Raw genomic sequence first — 22,852 nt, 5'->3', positions numbered from 1 at the left:
CATTTCCTTTTTTTCCTTCATGAAATTAAGAGAGAAATGAAAAATTATTGCATGGCTCTCCACATACCACCCTGTGGTACTTCAGTTTCCTCATTCCCATCCACTAAGTGTGGATAATAAACCTTATCTATCCCATATTTCTAAGGCTTGTGACCAGACTTGTTGGCACTGACTCATTAAAACAGCTTGGGTATGACTGATAGAAGAAAGCTGTGACTAGTAAGAAAAAAAACCAAAACACACAGGTGTATGCATGCTGAGCACATGGGTGAGGTGGAGAACAGGATAACACACACACCTTTCTCTCATGTCCTGCTACCACCACTTGCTTTTCCAACTGCATTTTGCTCTTCTTTCCAGCTCCCAGGAGTAAAAGAAAACCACCAAGCAGGGAGATGGCGTGCGTGCTACCAGCAGCTGTCCCCAATATCTGGACAGATGCACTAAGATACAGCCCGCTGCAAAGTGATGGACACGGTAAATCAGATGTGACAAACAACATTCTTTCATAAGATGATCAACAGCTCTACATTTTTGCATAACGTAGCAATGCCAATACTCTTTTTGCACTAACAGCCTGCATCTCTCCAAGGACCAAGATGGCACTGATGCCTCCAAGACAAGCCTAATGCTCTATCAGTTTCCTTTTGCTCTCTCTCCACCTCAGGCATTTCCATTCAAGACAGAAATGAAGCAGTTTCTTCGGAAGCCTGGCATCTGGTTTAGAAGTATAAATCACTCCTTTCTGTACTCGTTCTGCACCTGTCAATGAACACACCTGACAAGAGATACCCAAGTTCACAAATCTTATCTCAAATTTGTAAATCTTGCCAATGAAGAAATTTCTTTCTGGCAAACAGATGATTTACGGTCCCCATACATCTTCACTCAACTTGGGCAGAGGCAGCAGATGAATTTTCCAGCGCTGCTATTGTGAGCCACATTTATATATCTGCTCTGGTGGTGTTCACCACAGTAACTCTGATTTATAGACTCCAGCACAGGTTTCACACCTGCTTGTTCACTGTAACTCAGGCTGAGCAACAAGCTGCCTAAAGGCAGTGCCAAACAAGTCTCCGAGATCAGCTTGTTCAGCCCCCCAAACCAATCCTGGGGCCCAGTGACACACAGGTCTTTGGCACATCTGTGTCTGAGACGAGCATCACCTACAGGTCTCTGTGCTCACAAGGAGCTCGTTTCCCTTTTCAGTTTCACATCCTCCTTATATTTCTCCACTGGAGAAAGAAAATTCCCTACCTAGCATTTCCCAAACTTCAGCAGTATTTCTGTTTTGCTGGAGCTTTAATTCTCAGCTGCCTTTGTAAGGGTACTCTCATGTCAGGCTCTATTCTCAATCAGAAACAAGCTTGGCTTTTTGAGATGATTCGGGACACAAACCATTCTGTTTTTCGTGTGTTTGCTAGCAATATTATGCCAGAACAGAATAATGTGTTGGCTTCTGAGCAGAGCTGGAAGGATATCTACAAAGGCTGCAAAACATACATCTCCTACTAACAGATTAAGAAAGTGTTAGATTTGCTAAGTAGACCAAACATACCTATGCAGTATTTAACACTAGATTCCAAATGCAGAAACATTTGTGACACACCTGATGAGATTCTTTGATAGGGCTTGCAGCGTGTCTCATTGCTGTAACATTGCTGTAACAATCCTTGCTGTATCCTCTATAGGGATATTACTGTTGCATTTCTTTATTCTGTCCCAGAAAGCAAACAGCTGTACAGAATTTTGATCATTTTATCTTCCTGAAGCTTAGATGTTCAGCATCCCTGTAACTACAACAGCTGTTTCAAGGTGAAAACAGCACTTATTTTTGAGAAACAGGGTAGGATCCAAATGGAGGTGAGAGAAAAGGAAAGGCTGAACTGCTTGTTCACTGCTCTCTCTCTTATATCCCAGCTTACTAAAATCAGGAGAGAAAACTGGAGGCAGTCCAGAAAGCCACAAATGACTGAGATAGCTGTGGTCTATCCCTGCATGTATCTCTTGGAAGCCAAGAAACACCCAACGCAAGCATGCCAGAGAAGACTGCCTCACCACCTACTTACTACTTCTACAGTGGAAAAACATGCACAAAGGTTGAGTCCTGCTTGGAAGTCACATTTCGGGAAGGCAGCTCATCAGATATCAAAGGGAAAAGATATACAATAAAGGACTGGCAAGAAAGGGCAGTAATGGAGAGAAGAACCGCAGAGACACAACCACGGGAGGTCAGCTTCCTCCTGTCAATTCCAGCAGGGAAATTCCTGGCTCCCAGATCATCCTTTGTTTGTTTGCCCTAGAGGAACAACAAAGGCTAAACCTCTTCTGGCCCAGTCACTAGAAAACTTTCCTTGCATCATGGTAGACACCAGCTAGCAAATCTATTGTGTTTTGTACTATTCAGGTTTATACGTCGGCTACCAGTGAAGCCAGACTCACAAACGATACAAATGCCAAACAAGATCACAGAACAGCCAAGGTCTCCAGACTTCAAACGCACAGCATGGCACAGACGAAAAGCGATCCCACACAAAAACAAGGAAGCACATCAGACAGATGTAACAACTATATGCTATCTTTCCTGATTGTTTTTTTTTCAACTTACAGAGAAAGACAGGGAAATCCCAAGGCCCACAACAGCTTTTTCTTCCCCAGCTAGTAGCAACATTCACAAAAAAGAACAAAATAGATTGTGTCTATATTTGCCAAACTCTTCTGGAAAGAATCAGTCATGTGAATCTGTCACAGAGATGGCGCTGATAGCACTAACAAACCCAACGGACACGTGGTAAAAAAGGGATGGGGGGGGGGAGGAGGGGTGGAAGTGCATCATCAAAACCACTGAGCAAATCTATAGGCTATTTGCAACGTCACAGTTCCTCCACTTGCAAGGATCACTCAGCCAAAGGAATGGGAGGTCCAGTGCCTCCATTAGACCACAAAGCCTCCGCTACGTATCGGAGAGAAACTAATCCAATGGGAAAGGTTAGCACATCTATTACCACTATAAAACAATTCTAATAACTAAAGAATAACTCCCATCTGTGGCTGAAGGAACCGCAGATCCAGGAAGCCGTTAGTAAAGCAGGTTGTTAGTTTCCAAGGCTAAACATGTGGTAGGTAAACAATAACCCTGAAGCAGGCAGAGGCATATTTCAAACAACACCTTACCCTACTGATTTGCAGCTTCTCAGCTCCAGGCTTGAGGAGGTTCCATCTACGTCCGCCGTTCCTGCGCACCTTCAGAGTCTTTGAAGCCAGTTCGTTCTCAGCTGCCAGTTTAAAATCCACCGGAGAAATAAAGAAGGAGGGAAAAAAAAAAAAAGAAGGAATGACAAAAGATAAATGCTGTGCTTTAGCTCAGGCTGGGGGCGGAGGCTGTTCTTTTAAATGAAAGAAACAAAATTGTTTGCAAGAGACTCATTCAACCCCTTCTTTAGGAAAAGAGAGCAGAGAGTATATTTAGGTGCTTTATTTGGTGCTCTTGGGATACAAGTAAAACAGTGCAGCTTGGAAACTACAAAAGGGCAGGCACAAACGAGGAGTCGAGAGCCAAATTAAGAGGTGGTGTGAGCAGGTGGGGTCAGATGGGCTGGGTGTGAAGCCAGAGTGCTCCCCCATGAGCACCGGGTAGCAGAAGCACCTCATCTGCATGCACCGATATTAAAAGTGCAATACCTCCTTGGGTCATAACTGCTAATGGTACCTCTGCAGAAACCCCAGCCTTATAACTGTTGCAGTTCATATGATGCAATTCCTTGAAAAAGAAACAGCTTCTCAAATTTATGCAGAAAACAGCAACAGGAAAACCCACAAAAGCTGTTTTCCAAGCAGCGGCTATTTCTCATCGCAAGCATTTCAGGCCAATGCAATTCTGATCTGGCTTTAAGTTATTCCATTCACACCAGCTCTCAGCTTGGCTTTACAGCCTGTACACACCCAAGCATGTGATTGTAAAGAAGAGGCAAATGGTGGGGAAGGGATGGTAAACCACCTTTCAAAATTAAGCTCTGTTTTCCTCATCACCCCAAATGTTAAGTTCCTTATTACTATCCCTCTCTTTTAGGGGGGTAAAGCTGTCATTTTGTGCAAGACTGGGTTTTCCCCTCCCCCATCTAATGAAGTCAGATGTTAACCCCTTCCCCTAGCCTGGGCTCCTTTCAGAAGGCACATGTGGCCCAGGCAGCACGTGGAACTGATGTCTGTGCCTGTGTGTGTATACACACCTAGGGGCATTCACAGCCCGTGGAGCTTTGTCACCCCATTCATGGAGAAAGGCACCTACAGAAAACAAATACATTCCAGAACTCTTGTCCTATAGAAAACTGTAATGCTATAATGCAGTGGAAAGCACAGTAATAACAACAGGGTAGCAAAGTCCTCGGCTGCAGCAAGTAAGGATAAGCCCAAATGCAGCAGCTGTGCAAGCAGAAACAAAGGAAAAAAAACTGCTGACCCTCGGAAGGCCCCAGGTAGGCAGGGATCTCCAACAAGATACCCTCACCTCCACTGCCAACCCTTAAATGAGGTCTGGGAAGGGGTGGCTTCACTGCTGGCTTCACCTCTTCCGGTCACTCAGGTACATTGCATGCACCTGAGCTCCCCTGGGTTGGCCCTGCCTTCCTACTGGGTGCTCAATCACTGCTTCCAGCCATGATTTGGCATTTCCACTACAAAGACCAACCCTAACTTTCTTCTTCCAGGTACACCTCTAACCCCACTTTGGGCTTCAGACTCTGTCAGTCTCAAGGGCTTTGAAACCAGACAACAAAGGATGAAAGGTCTGAAGCTTTGGGAGACAGGGACACACACTCTAGGATCTGTGTTCCTGGCGTTTAGGTCACCTGTACTTACATAGCCAAAATACACGTCCCTGCCTGCTTACTGCAAGCTCCCTGCTCCCAAATCAAATAGCTGGGGACTCCCTGCTGCCCAGGACAACAGCACAGAGCACAGCAGAGCTGGGACCCTGCCCCAGCCCTGGCATAGCTGAGTGGGCAGCAATCCTGATTTTCTTCCAGCGTTGCTGGGAGAGAGAGATTGCACTGAGACCCATTTCCTAAACGCATTGCTGACGTAGGCACCCTGCTGTTATTTTTAGCAACATGCATTTCACTTTCTAGACTCGTAGAAAATCAAGCTGCAGTGCAAGTGCCGATTATAGCAAGAGGCTGCTACCAGGCTCCAGAGGAAATGTGCCAATATAGTAGCACTCAGGAGCAATGTGCAAACGCAGTAATGCTCACATTTTGAGAGATGCCTGTGCTAAAAGCGTGTACACCCCTACCATCAATTAAAGCCGTCAGTTCAAGAGGCAGCCGCTATGCCTTTTCCCTTCCGATTCTTCTTAATCCTTAACGTGCTGCTGCCATCCATTAACTGCTCAGATCCCCAGTGTGCTCCCAAGCAATGCCAATGCAGTCTGGCAACATTCCCATACTCGCCCATTGCTAAATCAAGGCATTCTTAGTGCTAGTACTACCCCTTCACGAAATGATTTTCTTACAGTAATTATCAATCTTTTTAATTAGAGGTTCACAAAATCATGTCACCCATTCAAGCATCTGCTCATTTACCTGCCAACACAAGACCCTTCCAGCAAATACATTCTGTTGTGCTTTCTCCAGCAGGACAAATTACATTAATCAAGCGCTGCAGAAGATAGCTCACCACAGTCTTTGACTCACAGAGTTCTCTGTCTGTTCAGGAAGAGCACCCAGAAAAAAAAACAACTCACATTTGCTCTTTCCCAAACAAACATTACAGCTGAGTTATGATCTCAGAATCCGTCACTCAACACCTCCAAATGCCAAGTGCTCACAACAAAAACAGGTAGGAAGACAGAAAGCCAAGAGGAAACTACCAAATTACGACTCCCACAGACGTTGCTGAACAGCTTTTACTCTTTGTGCACCTATCTGTTCATCTTCTCACAACCAAATTACAGGGATTGCATTCAGAGACGTTAAAGTTGCAAGGAAAAAAGAAACTTTTTAGCATATGGCTATCAAAGCTTCCTCACCTGGCTCCAGGGTTATAACAAGAGTGGATACAAGACGCATTTGTGATATTTTAGCCCACGTTAGCAAGACCAAAAGACAAAGATTTCGGGGGAAAAACCACTGCAAAGCTACTCACCGCGTCTTCTGAGCAGGTGCTGCATGCGCCCACCCACTTGGTCCAGCCCCATCGGGGTGCTCTGGGAGAGCGGCTCGGAGCGACATCTCTCCACAAGCACTTTGAAGGGAGGTGTTCGTGGGGATGGTTGAGAAGGATGAGACATTGTCTGGAAAGAAAAGGGTCAGAGAAAAGATTTAGCAATGCATGTTAAAAGTGGGACAGAGAACACTTCCCCCCCCTTCCCCCAAGAAGGTACAGCACACCTTATAGCTCTTCACTGCGATCTGCACCCTCTTCTTTTTACTTTTTGCTGAAAGACTAAGTTTTGCTGACTCTGTTCCTGGCATGCTCTCATTCTCCCTGTACAGGGCTCCCTACCATGAGCACCGCTCGTGGTGCTCGAGTCCCAGCAACTTCTGGTGGCATTGAGTCTCTGTGGCACTTTCGAGGGTGACATGTGGTGAAGACATTTGTGTTCTGCACAGCATTTTGTCCACACCATTGTCACCATGCCCCAGCAGGAGCACAAGCAGGGAGTGAATTAGCTGGTGCTGAGGGCCCAAAGTCCACACAAACCTCAGTCTTGAGGAACTGAGCACCCAGGGCTGAACTGAAATGAACTTTTGGGGTAATGAGTGTAGGCCCCCACTTAAGGGTGCTCATGGTCATCAAGGCCAATTAGTGCATCCAAAGCATATTGTGGACAGACAGCTGAAAGATCTACTTTAACAGGCACTCCCGAACTGAATTAGCAGATGCACCCTTTGGTGGCCTAAGGTAAACAAGAGACTGTTCCTGTCTGGATTTTTAGCCAACAGCTAATTACACCCCGTCAGCTATCACACGTCCACAAGCGTGGCCGTGCTCAAGAGACATTTAAGAGGTGGTAGAAATATCTCCAGCACTTGAAGCACACAGGAGTAGAACAGTTTAAAAGTGAGGTTTAGGAGAACGATCTGCTCATCTCTGTGCCTATCCAGCAGAACAACAATAGGATCTGTCCATCCTACTATAGAAAGAAACATTTCAAGTTTTCAGAATAAAGCCAAGATACCCAGCAAGAACAATTCCTGCAAAACTCAAGAGTCTTGCTGATAATAAGATCTATGTAAGAGTGAATTAAATTAGTAACAGGATGTCATTCTCTTAATTCCCAAAAATCTTAACAAGACACTCCCTTCCAGGCAATTCCAAAGGTCACATAAGGTCTTTTTCCAATCCCATGAACAGATGCCCACAGATGGTCTACGAGAAGGACAGGAGGTGAATAAACCTAACAGCAGTGATGTTATTGCTGTGCTGTTGGAGTCATCGGGAGGGTACAAGGAGCCTTCTGGAGAGAGAAAGGGCTTCACACAGAGATGGAATTGAATGGCTTTGGTAGTAACAGTAGTTTCTCTGGAAGGTGATTGATAACAACCGTGAACAAGACAAGTCCTCTATATCAATAGCCTAGGAATTATTGCTTGAAACACTGAGACACTGGCAATTGATTGAAGCACCTATAAAGCAGTCAAATATCCCCAGGTATACTCTAAGATAACATTAACCCCAAAGAGAAACTAGCATTTATAGCTAAGTGGAGAAAAATGTCGGTGATTCCCTTGCTCCTGAGTAAAGCCAACTTTTATCCTCCTCTTTCGGGAGGAAATGATCCTGATGGAGACAACAGCAAGAATTGTCTCTTTGGAGAGATAAATCCAATGGAATGGATTTATCTGTCTGAAAATCATGGTTCAAAATCCTGCATTTCGTTTTCTTCTCTGTGACACGTGACGATGTGGAAGCCTTGTGTGTAATCCTGGAGCTAAGGCATCAGCAGAAAATTCGGCTTGGAAAGGTCAGGAGAAGAAAAGAGGAGAGCTCCTCACTGGGAGGCTTTTAGCCTCAATTTGAGACAGATTTGTTGCACTTCCATGGCCCTGCTAATAACTGAGTGCCTCTGATGGTTTAAGTCCTCAAGCACCCTCAGCTTTCACTGATGCACTATTATCTTTATTTACAAATGAAGAACAAAGCAGACAGGCTATAATTACCCCAAAGGCACAGTGGGAGGCTGTGGATGACGTAAGGCTCCATGTCCCACTCTCTGTACCATGTCCAGCGCTCCAGCGCACTCCCCTTAACTGGGGAACAAATGGGAGGAGGAAAAAGCCAAAGCAAACCTCCCAGGCAGAGAAGTTCTAGACACGTAGTTCTCTAGCACAGAGGCCAGAAGAACCTACAAGTCCCTGTTCATATCACTGCTCTGATGGCACTAAGGGAGGTAGGAGAAGTCAAGGCTGGGAACCAAAGAAAGGCAAGGCTCAACAAGTATTTCAGGAAAATGTGGAAATCTGAAATCCCCAGGTGTTTGGTGGCTGGGTATACGCACACAGAAAGCCTGCCAGCCTAGCAGATGCAACCTGCCTTTCCCTTACAACGATAAAAATGTTTCCAAGGGAAAAAAAAGAAAGCTACCCCAGTATAGATAGCACTAAATATAGGATTTAATTCAAGTTTTTGATAACACTTCACGGTTATTAAGAAAATCTGAACAGCTTAGAGGTTTTGTTTCTCCTAAAAATAAGATGATTGTCAGACAGAACCGTATTAAATGCATAAATATACAGGATCTTCATTCTGTAACTAAATCATACCTCACTACAGACAGAAATACAGTGCTCCTTTGGCAGCAGGAGGACTTAAAAGCAAAGCAGTATTTCTTCACTTGTGCTTCCTTCATAAGCGCAATAGGCGGAGACAGCCCAGCCAACTGGCAACAACCAGGAGATAAAGCTCTGAAGATCAGCTCTCAGAAATGCACGTTTCCTGGTTAGTGCCACTGAACAGAGCAAGGAGGGGGAAGCCAGCTCGGCAGTCACACTCCTGCAGCAGCTCCCAACATGTGCCGCAGCAGGGAGACAATCAAACGATCTCAAGCTAAAGGTCACCACGGGATTCTGTTGCAAACTGCTTGCAGTTTCTCATCAAACAGAGAGAAAGAAAGTTGTTCCATCTTCCTCTTGTGAAAAGACATCTGCAGCAGCTGCTCTAAAGCAGAACTCCAAACCTGTGGGAGGATCTGAGATCTCCTGGGTTTGCCTCCAGTGCCCCAGCTATCAGGAGGCGTATCTGCCAGCGCATCTTCTGGCACGTGCACACACAGGTAGATCAGCAATCCGGTGCTTCCAGTCAGACCCACCACACAGGATGAGCCTCCGATTTTCCCACGTATGCAGCACAGTGTGCACAGAAGTCACAAACCCCAGTAATGCTGTAAAAGCTCTGATTGCCATCGGTATGGGGCACCATCAGCATCTGTGTGCTCTGAGCAGTGAGCACCTGAAGGGCACCAAGAACAGTTAGCCCCATAAGTATGGGGCGCAGAGCCCCAAACACACAGCTGCCCTAAGGAAACACTCCCCCTCGCATGCTGTGAGGCTGAAAAGTGTGGATGATCTGAGAGAGAAACAGCAGACTTGCTGGGAGACCTGCAGGATCCATCGGCCAGCCTGGCACCTTATCCTGCAGGGCAGGCACTTTCTGTCCAGGCGCACAAGACTGGAGACAACTCATTTTCATGCTTCTGGCAACTGTAAATCCCCCAGAAAATGGCATCACAGAACCAACTGCTTTCTATGTGTGGGGAAAAAAAAAAAAACTAGACAGCAGGAAGATGCAGATTATAAAGCACTTACAGATAAATTCAAAATCCTATAGACAAAGCATTCTCTGCCTTAAAACAAATCCTTATTTCACAAATAGCCAGCAGAGGGCAGAGCAAGACCGCAGTGAAAAGATTTTGCACCTTAACTGCTTTTTAACTGCAGAAGCCAAAATGCAATAGAGCTGCTCTGCAGAGCTCGGTCCCTGCTGAACACCTGTGCGAGCCCCGACGTGACCCAGAAGGACCTCGGGCAGCCATAAGCCTACATCAGGTTTCTGGAAAAACATGAGTTTCTACAAACTGGAAACTGAAGTCTGAGATAGTCTGTCAGAGGTGTATTTTGCAACTCTTTCTCATGCCACGCTCAAAGTAAGCACCAAACCCCCCCACAAACTCTGTCCAAGGACACGCAGGTTTGAAACCCTGATGGCAATGCCTAGCTGCAGGGTAGCCAGTGTGGTTTTACAGCTTCCTCCCAGTGTAGCATCAGCTCGAGCGCCTGGAAGTGGCCAAATTCAGCTTCAGGAGCTGTGCCTCATTCCATGGGAAGGAGAAACTTTTATGGTTTGCAAGCGAAGGCCATAAGTTGACCAAAAACTCAGAGAAACTTTACATCATTTTTGAGCTCTTTTCTCATATCTCTGTGAAAATAAGGAAGGCCTTTCAATTCCCAACTTGCAGCAGTGTGAATCGGTAATTCATTCGCCACTGACAACTCATTCGGATTGCTTCTGTTCTTTCAATCCATCAAAACATTTTTATCTGTGCTGATCATTAGTTCCCTGAACAACTGGGAATTCGGGATGGGACCCAAAAGCAGCTGGGCAGGGGAACAGTTCAAGAAGTAAGCGGTTTTCTACCCGCTGCTCTTCTAACTAAACGTTGTTGCAGTGCTGTTTTCTGTACAGCAGTAAGATCAAACACCGTTGAGCTGTTACTTGCCCACACTGTCAGTAAGCTGCTGCTGGAAAACATGAAATTTTAAAAGGCCAGGTAAGGAGAACAAGAAAAGGAGGTGTTAGTTTTAGAAGAGCACAGCTAAGCAGAAGATCTGCTGTCTAACTAGGACCAATGCTCAGGTCCCCCACATCTCACTCCACCACCTCTCTGCACTACATCGCCCTTGATCTCTTACCATCTCCTAGCAGGCTGGGGCAGGGAGCCTCAGTGAGAACTGCTTTTTTTCTGCTTTTTGTGGGAAACGTGGGTTGTTTTGAAAACAGTTGCTGAAGCTATTTCTGTTTCATGCAGCTAACGCACTTCAAAGGCTGCAGGAGTACTTGCTTACAGCGCCCCGTCCTGGAAGCACCCTCTCCCTAATTTTGGTGGAGCATTTCACTTGAAATCCAAATCCCTCAGTTACTGCAGAGCAGCCTGGAGCAGAAGCACGAGGGCCAACAACTGTCCCAAGGAACAGGTGCCAGCAAGGAGGTGAATTCAGACCTAAAACAATAAGAGGCCTGAGTTTGCTGCTAGTGTCGTGCTCAGGCTGGAGTTATTCCTCTTACGTGTTTATTTTTGGTCAACTGTTTCCGAGTGCCACTCCCTGATGAGAGATAGGCAAGTAAATCCCTTGGGTATCTCAGGACATTTGTTACCGGAGCTGCTGATGGACTCTCTAAGTCCATTCCCATCCAGAAGTTTCCTTCCTTTGCACAGGACTTGGTGCTGCCCTTAGGCCACTGGGCATCTCTGGATCTAGTTTCTGGGATCCAGAGGTGTTTACCAACCAGGGTGGGCTGTGTGCTTCCACCTTGCCATTGCTTCTGCCCAGTGAGGTGGCAGGCGTGGACCTGTGAGGCTGGAAGCCACCATAGTCCAGAGGTCATATCGCTATCACCACCCTCAACAGGAACTCAGGGGAGGTTTCCTGTCCAGTTATCTTAAGTACTATTTTTAACTTTCTCTGTAAAGTCTGTAGGCTGCAACAGCTGAGATGGGACTCATCCCACCTCTGTTCACACAGCTGACCTGGGAAATTGCTCACATTTTGCCCTCAAAGAATGAGAGAATGGCTTAGGTTGAAAGGGACCTTAAAGATCATCTAGTTTCAGCTCCTCCGCCATGGGCAGGGTTGCAAGAACTCGGAGATTAGACACACAGGCATAGCCCTCAGCTACCAAAAATGCAGCTGATCTGGGAAAAGATTGCCAAAACTTCCCTTGCTCCACTCAGTCCTTTCATGCCTCTGTTATCTTGCTCCTGCTCAGCATGCTTACAGCTTAGTCCCCGCAGAAGTACATCAAACCACAGTCTGCTCGTTCATGCCACTCCTAAAAACATTTTGTCCCGGAGACCACAAGTGACTAACCACTGCTTGTCCCACTTCACAAGTCCCTGGAGTTACACAGTGAACTGTCTTCATATTTTTGAATAACAAAAAATGGAGGGGGGAAAAAAAAAAGCAGGAATAACTAACAACAGTTCTGCCCGTTTCGACTGGGAGTCACAAGTTTGGACTTTTTTCTTCTCAGTATTTCTCACCTGCTGCCAATTTTCAAACACTTCCCCTCTTGGCTCAGAAGTCAATGACCCCTTTTCCAGTAGGGAACAATGTCATCACCCCGTAATATGTCGTCTCTCAAAGCCCAAAAAGACAGGCAAAAGTTTCTCCATGAGTTGACCCCATTTCCCTAACGGGCACCTTAAAAATAAAAGTCATCATTTCAGCTTTAGCCAACAGGAACCCAAAAGAAAACAGCTGGGCTTCATGCTGGGCAATACAGATTTGTAATTCTCAGAACCACCATTTCCCATCTTCCATTATGGGCTAGGACTGTGTGCCAGGAATCTTCCTGGTGTTACAGATGCTGTGGTGTAACAAGCATCACCTAATAAAAATCAACTGCCACTGCCACTGCTACTAAATGCAGAGAGGAAGAAAAATAAAGCTAGTGCCTAGAAATACATGAATCTCTGTTACAGCCCTCTTCCAAAGGCACTGATAATGACATAGCCAAAGGGTCGTACGAGAAGCACTGTGGAAATCTGCACTAACAGCCCGGGGATACACCAGTCAACTGGTTCCTTATAGTCTGATATAACAGCTACATCTCTGGCCGTTATTTGCATGATTAAGTAAAAATTCCGAAGAGGAATATATAAAAATGATTTCAAGTGCAAGCCGTCCTTAAAAGAGCTATCACAACAATACAGTCTGATTGGAAGTTGTACAGCAAAGCTTACTCGTACCTTTCCGTTGTTAAGTAGTCCAGAGGAGACAATTCTAGAGATGGTCACGTGGAACGGACGGCACTCCTCATCACAGTCAAAGCGCACTCCTCTGCCAAGTAACTCCACAGGGTTCTGTTCCACAGGTGAACTTGCTCTGTGCTTTTTGAAGCACCCGTCAGCCTGCTCAAACACCACTCCTTCAACTGCTGCACATTTTAAAGGAGTTGCTGCAGAAGAGTCCCCGTTAGCAGCTGGAGAACTGTTCAGCTCTGTAGTATCCAGATTTTTCTCTGGAAAACGTTGAGAACGTGGCAGGTCTACGACCTGTGCCTTCTCTGGAGTACTGCTTGAGTCCTGCAACTCCTGGTCATCTCGAGATAAGTCTTGTAAAGGCAACTCAGGATTTCTCAGGTCCTTCATGTCCAGCTCAGTCTTTGAAAGCTCCAGAGCTGCTGCTAGAGACACACTCATGTCGTTAGTAACTACTGAAGCACAAGCCACATCCTGAGGTTCCAGTTCACGCAGAGTCATCTTTAGTGGATGGTGGATCAGAGCCACAGTCACTACAGGAAAGTCACCGTTAGCAGCTGGAGGACTGCCCAGCTCAGAAGCACCCAGATTTTTCCCAGGACGATCTTCCGAATGCGGCAGGTCTCTGCCCTCAGCCCGTGCCTTCTCTGGAGTGCTGTCCACGCTCTGAATCTGTTGGGTCAGAGCTGTCTGTGCAAAGTGGACTGCAGTCTCAGAGGGTTCTTCAGAATTTATCACAGTGACAGAGTCATCTGGGAGCTCTGGCCCAGAGGGAGAAAGTGGTGTTTCGTTTAAGCTATCGCTCTTGCTGCTCAGGGCAGAGAAGCCGATGTCTTGTGACACCTCTGTAGTTTTAAAGCCCTGTGTGGTCTCCTTCCCCACTGAACTCTCAAAGCTTGGATTATCCCACACGCCTGAATCTGGTGACTGCAGACATGCCCCCACCGTGCAGAAAGCATTGGCAGTCTCATTCTCAATAACCAGGCTCACTTTGCGGGAGATGACATCCTGCCTCCAGCTCCGGGAACTCCGCGGAGGCCTTTTCTCATCAGGTGAAAATGCCTTTGAGGAGCCTCGCAGCCGCCGAGCCGCCTCGGCCACACTGGTGAAGAACCGCACGAAACCCGCAAAGTGAGTGGCTTTGGTTGCGCCGTTTGATTTTTTCTGCTGGCTAAGATTCTCCTCACATCTCATATCGAAGTCCAAATAAGAAGTGGAATGATCAGTGATATTTTCTAAGTTCTGGAAATTGGTTTCAGCCCTTTCATCTAGAAGCTTTGAATTATCTTTGCTAGTTAATGAAATTCCTTTCAGATAGCTCCAGACATCAGAGCTTCTTCCTCTTTTGCCCTCCTGTGGGAGCACAGTACACTTCTTTTGATTGTCCCCTTCCGTAATTGCAGGACTCTTAAAGTTTTCAAAATTCAAAGGCTCACTCTTTCTAGCTGGTATTTTCTGGCAGTTACTGTCATTATCTTCACTGTGTAGTCTGATACTAATATCCCTGAGACATTTACTTTCATTGGCGTCAATTTCAGGAATGCTGATATTCAGCTCAATGTCTTCAAAAGAGGAATCTAAATCTTCAATGTGCCCCCCATATGAATGGCGGTAGGGCCTCTGGCTGTCACCCAGTTTCTTAACCCTGTAGACTGCTCCTTGCCCACCAGCAGGATGGTCTTCCTCAGGGACACAAGTAACCTGCACTGCAGATCCTCTGAAATCTACATCCTTAGGCAACTTAGAGGTTCTTAGCTTTTTTAAGGGCATTACTCTGTTCATGAAGGATGGCTTTTTTTCATCGGAGGCATCATAGGTATCTCCCAGTACGATCATTGACCGGGGTCTTCTTTTGTTCATAGAGGATCCTTTCCTTCGCCAAACAAAATTCCAGATCCGGTTGCCCTTGGTCAACTTTTTATACCTGGGTGCTTCTTCCTGTTCATTCGGGACGGCATCACTGGAGGTGCCATGCTCAGCACAGCAGACCTCCGATGCGTCAGCACTCCTATCCTCCATGTTTGCTTGGAAAATCCTGTTTGCATATCCATTTGAAACTATCACAGGGTCAGTACGCCGGCAGCCATCTATAACTTCCATTGCTCCGGCTCAAAAGCTGGTACCAGGGGTCAAAGACACATTGTCTTCAGATTGTTTTCTTCACAAGACTTGAGGAAAAAATTGCAAAGGAACAAAATTAGAAGAGCATTTTTTCAAAAGACACATTTGCTAATTCAACACAAGTCAAATACTATTCCAGTGACAGTAATGCCACTGATTGAGACCAAGATTTTGCTCTTAAACCATACAAAGTTCAAAGCAACTTAAGTCTGATTTAAGTGACCGAAGATTTAATGATTATATATAAGCATTTTGCATCAATAAAGTTGTCCCAAAGTACACACAGAATACCATAAATCATATATTGGTCTTGCAGATCGCTAGGACTCTCAATATGTCAGCATACATGACAGAGAGGAAAAGAAGGAATTGTAATAGAGTGTCCCTGTACATGTCACTGTCATCCTCACCAGTTTCATCTGCCAGGAACTAAGAATGCAATCCCAATGAGTTCCGTCTCTTCGGGCAGGCATTCAAAGAAAAGCTAGGATGGGCCTTTTCCTGGAAACAATGCAATTCTGAAATAACTTCAATACCAAAAACCTCACAGAATATTCAAGCCACGTTTTTCCTACAACAGCTATGGCACCAGCACAGGAATCTCTCACTGGAACTGAACTGCTAAATGAAAGATGCTTGGCTGCCACTCAGTGCTACACAAGAACACATGTTCCCCTCAAGTAAGTTTCAGCCTAAGTGAACAGGATTAAAACTACGGATACTCCCCACACAAAAGCAATGGAATCCACTGCCAAACCTTTGTAAGAATTTGAATGTCTACACAAGCAGATCCTAAGCCTTCCCTTCCACCGGTGTATACCTGCCCTGCCCTGACTCACTGCTACAGCTTCATCATGTGGTCCTGGGTTTGCTGTCTGTCTGTGCAGCATACAGAACTGCCAGCCAGGCCCCACTCCCAGCCCTCCTCACAGGACAAAGAAGAGAGGAAAAGTAGGGACAAGAAAGGGCACAGCCTCAGCAACACAGGTTTGCCAACACAAAAACCCACCGTTTTCCTCCAAGCAGAGAGAGAGCAGGCAGTCTCACTGTGGCACTCCAACAAAATCCAATACACTTCATGTTTCTATTAAATCCAAAGTTGCTGATGTAACAGCCATTGCTGGGCACAGAAGGCTAACCTTATGGCCAACCAAACCAGTCACTGTTTCTATCATGTCACCACAACAGTGACAGCACGTGGGAGCCCGCTCCCATGCAGGTGCTGCACAGGTCATGGCTCCTGCTCAGGCTCCTGTCAGGAGCTCCCACCACAGGTCCTGGCAGGGAAGAGGTCCTCATCCAACACCCCTTCCTCCTTCACTCACCTCAAGGTTCATAGTGCTGTTCCTCACCCCTTGTCCCAGAACTAAGCCGAACCAGGCTGAACCATGACACTTTTTTTTTAACTCCTCCTACAATCCTCTCCAGCATTTTTGCCCTAAAACACATTTTCACAGAGGGGCTGCCAGCATCACTGACAGACTCCACTGCAGCCTGCACTGCAGCCAATCCATGCCAGCCCCGTCTTCTCCCAGCAGCTGCCTTGCAGCACCCCAGTACCGATGACTTGACAAATGCATCCCATAGAGCAGCACAGCCTAATTTCATTGCTATTTTTTTTCCACACACCTCTGCTTTGGCGCTGTGTTTACTCAGCTCATTGCCTTCTGTGCTCTACATGATGGAGATCTTGCAAGGAACTCTCCTTCCTCATACAAAAGTCGCTGTTCTAGGGCCGGGGCAGGGATCACCATTACTCAAACCCTATAGCACAAACTCACATGAGACCAGTGTACCACAGAAAGCTGCTGTTAAACAAAATTTTAAAAAGACACCACATCTGGTGCTTGAGGATAAATGAGAAGGGAGAAGTGGCAGCAACAGAACAACAGACATGGAGAAGGGTGAGGTATTCAAGTTCTCAGGCTTCCCACATCTCTCATGGCCCTGAACCTCTAGGCAGGGGTAGGGGGAGCAAAATCCCTCCCATTGTAGCAGTGAGACCCCCTCATGAGGCTGAATGTGTACAAGCCTATAGGGCCCAAAGACAAGTATCCCAGGGTCCTGAGGGAACTGGGAACTGGCTGATGTGGTTGCCAAGCCACTTTCCACCATATTTGAAAAGTCATGTGTGTCAGGTAAAGTCCCCGGTGACTGAAGAAAGGGAAACATCACTCCCATTTTTAAGAAAAAGGACCTAGGGAACTACAGACCAGTGAGACTGATGCCTGTGCCTGGGAAGATCACAGAGCAGATGCTCCTGGAAACTACGTCAACATACACATGAGATGAGGAGGTGATTGGAGACAGCCGGCACGGCAGGGGGTTGGAACTAGATGATCTTAAAGTCCCTCCCAACCCATGCCATTCTGTGATTCTATGAGAAAAGCATCTTATCCAGAGTTGTCACAATGGTCCGTGGGTTATCCTCTGCTGCAATTTAAAGAATAACGTATTCAAATGGATTTTATGGAGGGGAAAAAGCGCATTTGAGGAGTTTCAAGTTGTGCAGCCAACAGACATATGGCAGCAAAAGACCAAAATCACAGAAGTTCCCTATTTTTTCTCTTTCCAGTTTTATATTTTATTTTTTTGGGCTGGGTGGGTCCTGCATGGGGAAAGAAGATTCAAAGGAAACAGACTTCCCTACAAAGTCTTTGGAGGGATGCTAGCAAAGAAGAGACATAATCTGTTTCTCATGTAAGAGTCTTTAACAGGAGACAGACCCTGCATGGCCCCTCCCTAAAAAGGCAGCACAACACAGAAAGACAGGGCACAAGGGTGGCTTCAAATTTAAATAGACATATATATATATAATTTTTAAATTTTAAAAAAGCAGCTTTAAACCAGTTGTAAACCACAGCTGCCACAATAAAGTCAGACCCACACATGCTAGGCAGATACAGCACCAGAGCTTGGGTAGCTCCTCTCCACTTCCCCCTCTGCAGCCTCACCTGGGGCTCTCACAAGCTTTGAAGCTGTCACTGAAAGGTCTCATGGTTTCAATGGATGAACAGAATAGTAGACCACATGTCCAGCATTCAAAAGGCCTTTTGACCAGTTATTGACAAAGAAAAGCACCATATTTTTGTCTTATTTGCACACTAAGTAAGCCTGCAGGACACTGCATATGCCAAAATCACAGGCTGACCAGATGGCAAGAGCCAACTCACAGCAGCACAGCTTTGTTAGTGCCTGTGGTCATCATTACAGTGGCTGCAGGGCCACGCCAGGCCCACCAGCTGTACTGGACCAGGCTCGAGCCTCAGCATGGCCTCAACCAAAGCCTCACCGCACCCAGGCACACCACATTTGAACAACTGGCAGTCAGCTTTGCTCAGGCTTCCCTGACTGGGTGCCACAATCTGCTATGCTCTCTCATCTGATACAGCCACCAAAATCAGTATCTGCCGCTGTGCAAATGCACAACAGCAGCAGGCTCATGGGAAACCAATGCTTTAAATATGCCAAGTAGAGAAAAGGTGGCCTTATCAACCAAACCATGCAGGCCTGGGGGCATTATCGCCCTTAACAACAACAAAATTTGAGTCTGGAGAACGGCTGCAGGAGTACTCAATTAATTAACCATTACCCATCTTGCTGGGGCACAGGAAAAGAAGGACCGAAGACAGCACTTATATATTTTTATATATATATTTTAAGGACATCTGCTAGCTGCAAAACTAAAGTGGGAAGTCAGCCTCCACTTTGTTTCCCTCTCCTAGGGCTGCGGGCACAGCTGCAGAGGTCAGGTTGCAGCAGGTTACCACCCAGCAGCAACGCTGCAGCAGCCATCGCCGTGCGAGACTTGAACCACAGCAAGCAGGAGGTAACGCCACGACCTTACGGCACCCGGCGAATTACCTCGAGCTGAACAGGGCGGAACAGCGGGGCGGTTGCGGCTGGCCTACAAAGCACACAAGTCCTCATCCAGCAAGGAATGTGGTTTCTAAAACCACAGCAATCAGACACCAAAAACTGCTCAAACATACAGGAGCTCTGCGGGTTTGTCACAAGCCCTGCCCTCTGCACGAGGCTCTCACCACAAAAACAGCAGCCCTTCATTCCTCCAGTTCTCCTTTCCTTTTGCAAAGTAACCAAGGCTGACAAAGAGGTTAGCACAAAACCTCATGCAAATGGTGCCAGGTGTGTTGCACAAAACATCCGTATCTACGGCCATGACACTCCTCCAAATTCTTCTCATTTTTTTTTTTGTGTGATCCAGATCTCTAAAACTAGGTGCTTTATACCTCATTCACAATTGCGTAATATTTCCTTGGCAACGGGGTTCTTCTTGCCTGATACAGGTGGGAGTAATAGCAGTCTGGCAGGGGGACACAGGAGCTGAAAGGGCCCAGGTAGCATCTACTGAAGCCCACAGTGAGGTCAGGGAGATGCCGTGTCCCCCCTTGTGCTCGCCTGCCCTCGTGCCAACGGGAACATTTCTGGGCATGAGCCGAGCCAAGGGGGGGGGGGGGAACAACCAAACAAGAAACACTGGCTTTGGTTTTCAGCCAAAGAGCCACAGGAACACACAAGCCACGTGACAGGAGGAAGGAGCTGGGGTGGGCAGAACTACCTCCTTCCCCAGCAATTAGATTTTTGCTGGATTAAGTGGCTGGGTAATCACAGACCAATTCTCCAAGCAAGATGTGCTTGCTTTGTTCCATCCCAGCTTTCTGCAGTGAGTTTCTTCACTAGTGGTTTTTACAGTTGTTACAGACCACGAGCATCTCCAATTATATCTTACAATTCCAGTTTTATGCAGCCACTTTTCTTTCTCATACAGCCAGTTATAATCAAGCATCTGACCCAAATGGGTTTGTTTTTTTTCCTTTAGTTAACATCTTGATGCTTGCAGGGCTGCTGAATCTGGGCTCCAAATGGGCACCACCAATAAACCCATCCATCTCTTTTATCTGCTCTTGCCACGGAGTAATGATTCAGAACACCTCTCCGAGGCTCTCAGACCCTCTCTCACCTTCCAGCAATGCTAAGTTTGCTTCAAAACTGATTGGCAACCCCCAGCATCACATGGCACCACTGATTCGCCCTATAGGGCTAGGGACTGCATGGAAGAGGCACGGGCAGCCCAGCAAGGCAGCAGCCAGAGCTGGAATGAGCCGAGGGCCCCTGGGGACACGAGCTTCCACTCGGCTCTTCCTCTACGGGATATAAAATAACAAACAAGAAGGAGCCTTTGGCCATTGTTTGTCGGGGAAGGGGGGTGACGGGGAGAGGGCATGAGGCGCAGGCTGCCAGAAGGCATGGCGGAGCTAAGGAAGTCCTGCCTGGGCTTCAGTGTATCCGCTCCTCTCCAGGAGGGGGGGGTAGGCAGGAAGGAGAGAAAATAGAGAACAAACGATCATATAACCCTTGAGAGAAACCCGTCTGCTCTCGGAGAGCGTACATAGCCACAGCATGCAGCGCCTTTGCTATACAAAAGAAAAAGAGGAAAGAAAACCCCGCCAGTTCTTCCGTTACCATGTTCTACCACCGAAAAAAAAAATCAGAGGAAACAGATGTTAAGCTCTCCAGCATCAGGAAATTATCTCTTTCATGAGAGTACAGTTACTTCAGTGTATTTAGGTCAAAGAAATAGCGAGAGAATCGTGACTTCTCCCCCTTTCTGTTTGTGTCTCCGCTGACATTTCAGCCCCTCGGTGCTGCTCCAAAGGACCGACTGCAAAGCAGTGCTCACGTTCCTGCAGCACGTACCCAGATGCAGGAGCCTGCTGTGCTCCGGGCCCTGCCTGCCCAGCCCCAACTGCAGCCTCAAAGACATTCAGCATCTCCTGCGCATGGGACAAGATACGTGCTGTGCTGCTCTCACATGGATGGGTGCCGTGGTACTACAGCTTGCATTTTTTATTTTTTTTTTTTTAATAGAGGTCAAAGGAGCAAGGAGAAGAGAGCCATCTGCTAAAGGGATGTCCAACCTTCCGGCACTGGTCTCCCCGAGGAGCGCTGAGCGAGTGCCTATAGGAAGTGACCATAGAATTTAACCAGCATTTTACATGCTCTGCAAAACGTATTACGTGGGAAGTTAAACTCCTCATTAGGAGGCAGGAGGTGGGCAGGAGATTGGTTCAAATCCCATTCCAGGCAAGAGGGGACAGCTCCTACTGAAACACCAAGTACCTACTCAGTAGCAGAAGGGAATCTGCAGCAAAGGTCTCGCTCTATCACTGACGATGACCTACCAGACAAGGGAGCGCTAAGCAAACATGCTGCTTTCCCTGTGGCAGCATGCAACTACCCCACGTGGCTTTCACTGGTTTAAGCCAAAGCTTTTAGAGTACTGGAACTGCATTTGTGTTTCTGTTAATTCAGTATTCACCAGGCAGACGGATGGATGCACAGAGAGCTCCATCCCTGTATTCATAAGGACAGAACTCAAAACTTCAGTTCGAGTAAATCAGTTCACTCATGCATAATTTAAACATTACTTCCTTCCTATTTCAGGGAGCTTTAGAGTTTGTGCGATGGCTAAACACAATGAAATTAGAACAGGAGACTCATTTTGCCCGCAGCCAAGGGACAGAGTTGCTCAACTGCATCTGTCAGATAAACTGGACTTGTGCCTGTGCTGCCAGAGGTGGGACCAGTTTGCTCCATGCCAGTTGTGCGGAAGGGATCCATGAGAATTATCAAGTCTACACAGGACTACCTAAAAATTAAACTGCGTGCCTGAAAGCATCGTCCAAATGCTTCTTGAACTCAAGGCAGGCCCAGTGCTGTGCCCACTGCCCTGGAACAAGTCACTGTTGGAAGGAGCTGAACGACATCAAGCCACCAGCTGTGTCCTTCGTGAGGATGCAGGGAGGCAATGACCTCATGATGCTCAGCGCATGACTGGGCATTCCCAATTAGTCCATTTAGTAGAGATCCCTCTGAAACTTCACAGCTGTGACATTTCTCCGAGGTGAACCCCTTAAAAATATTTTCTCTCTCTAAAAATCGACCAAAAAAAAATCATAGCTGTCTAGAGTCTCGAGCTATATAAGAGCAGAAATCAGTAACCAGCACTTAATTGCTTTTATCCTGGGATAAAGATAGTGTCCAAATAATTGTCTATTGTATCTCAAAGACAGTACAGGAAAGCTCTTCCCCTCACAGGGAGCCTACAGGTCACACATGCTTCTGCCATAACGTGTGCTATAAATAACCTTCTGTTGAGCAAAGGTTTGTGCTAGTTACAAAGCAGAGTAAGGCAGGCACTGTGCTCCTATCGGTTTCAGCCATTGGCTCTCCCCAGAGAGCGCATATCCTACCCTATTGTTCCTGCTCAAATGTTTGAAAGAATTATTTTTTCCTTGCTTCTTTTGTTTGGGGAGTTTATTTATATTTCCTCTTTGACATGGAATTGCTATTAGAAAAAAAATAGGTGCCATCGTACAAGGCAGCTCACCGATACCAATATTGAAATTGGGCACGGAGGGTCACGTTTACAGATATATATCCATACTTACTTACCATGCACAAACTGTTTTAACATATGTTCAGTGTATTCAGCTCAGGATTGGAAACAAAGAGCTCAGTGCTGTTTATGGTCCCAAATTCACATGCAGAGATCAGGACTTGTAGCAACTAGTTCTGCTCAAACATTTGAAATAATTATTACAGTGTGTTACTCACTCACTCTTTTACTTTGTCCTGTGATGTCAATGGGCATTAAAATATACTTAATGCCTCGCTCTAAATCCTATGTCTACCTTGGGGCAGCTACCAAGCAAACTATTCAATTTAGGCAGC

At 46.5% G+C, this 22,852-nt stretch overlaps 1 protein-coding gene across 8 annotated transcripts in view; it reads right to left on the bottom strand.

Annotated features, from left to right (window-relative positions):
• The window catches only part of ARHGEF9 (Cdc42 guanine nucleotide exchange factor 9), a 193,235-nt gene that overhangs the window by 160,645 nt on the left and 9,738 nt on the right, over positions 1–22,852 (bottom strand). For 6 of the 8 annotated variants that reach the window (XM_040699572.2, XM_015278576.4, XM_015278577.4 and 3 more), the window contains exons 2-4: positions 12,965–15,144; positions 6,142–6,289; positions 3,175–3,275 (exon numbers count right to left, since the gene is read on the bottom strand). In XM_040699572.2, the coding sequence (XP_040555506.1) occupies positions 3,175–3,275; positions 6,142–6,289; positions 12,965–15,076 (2,361 nt within the window). In that variant the 5' untranslated portion in view covers positions 15,077–15,144. Of the gene's footprint in view, positions 1–2,608; positions 3,281–3,681; positions 3,935–6,141; positions 6,290–12,964; positions 15,145–22,852 lie in introns of those variants that run through there. The other 2 variants (XM_046940727.1, XM_040699574.2) reach the window with 2 other exon arrangements.

This window comes from Gallus gallus, chromosome 4 (assembly GCF_016699485.2).
Source record: "Gallus gallus isolate bGalGal1 chromosome 4, bGalGal1.mat.broiler.GRCg7b, whole genome shotgun sequence".
NCBI lineage: Eukaryota > Metazoa > Chordata > Aves > Galliformes > Phasianidae > Gallus > Gallus gallus.
The sequence above is the reverse complement of the archived record's forward strand: the minus strand, read 5'-3'. Positions and strand labels throughout refer to the sequence as shown.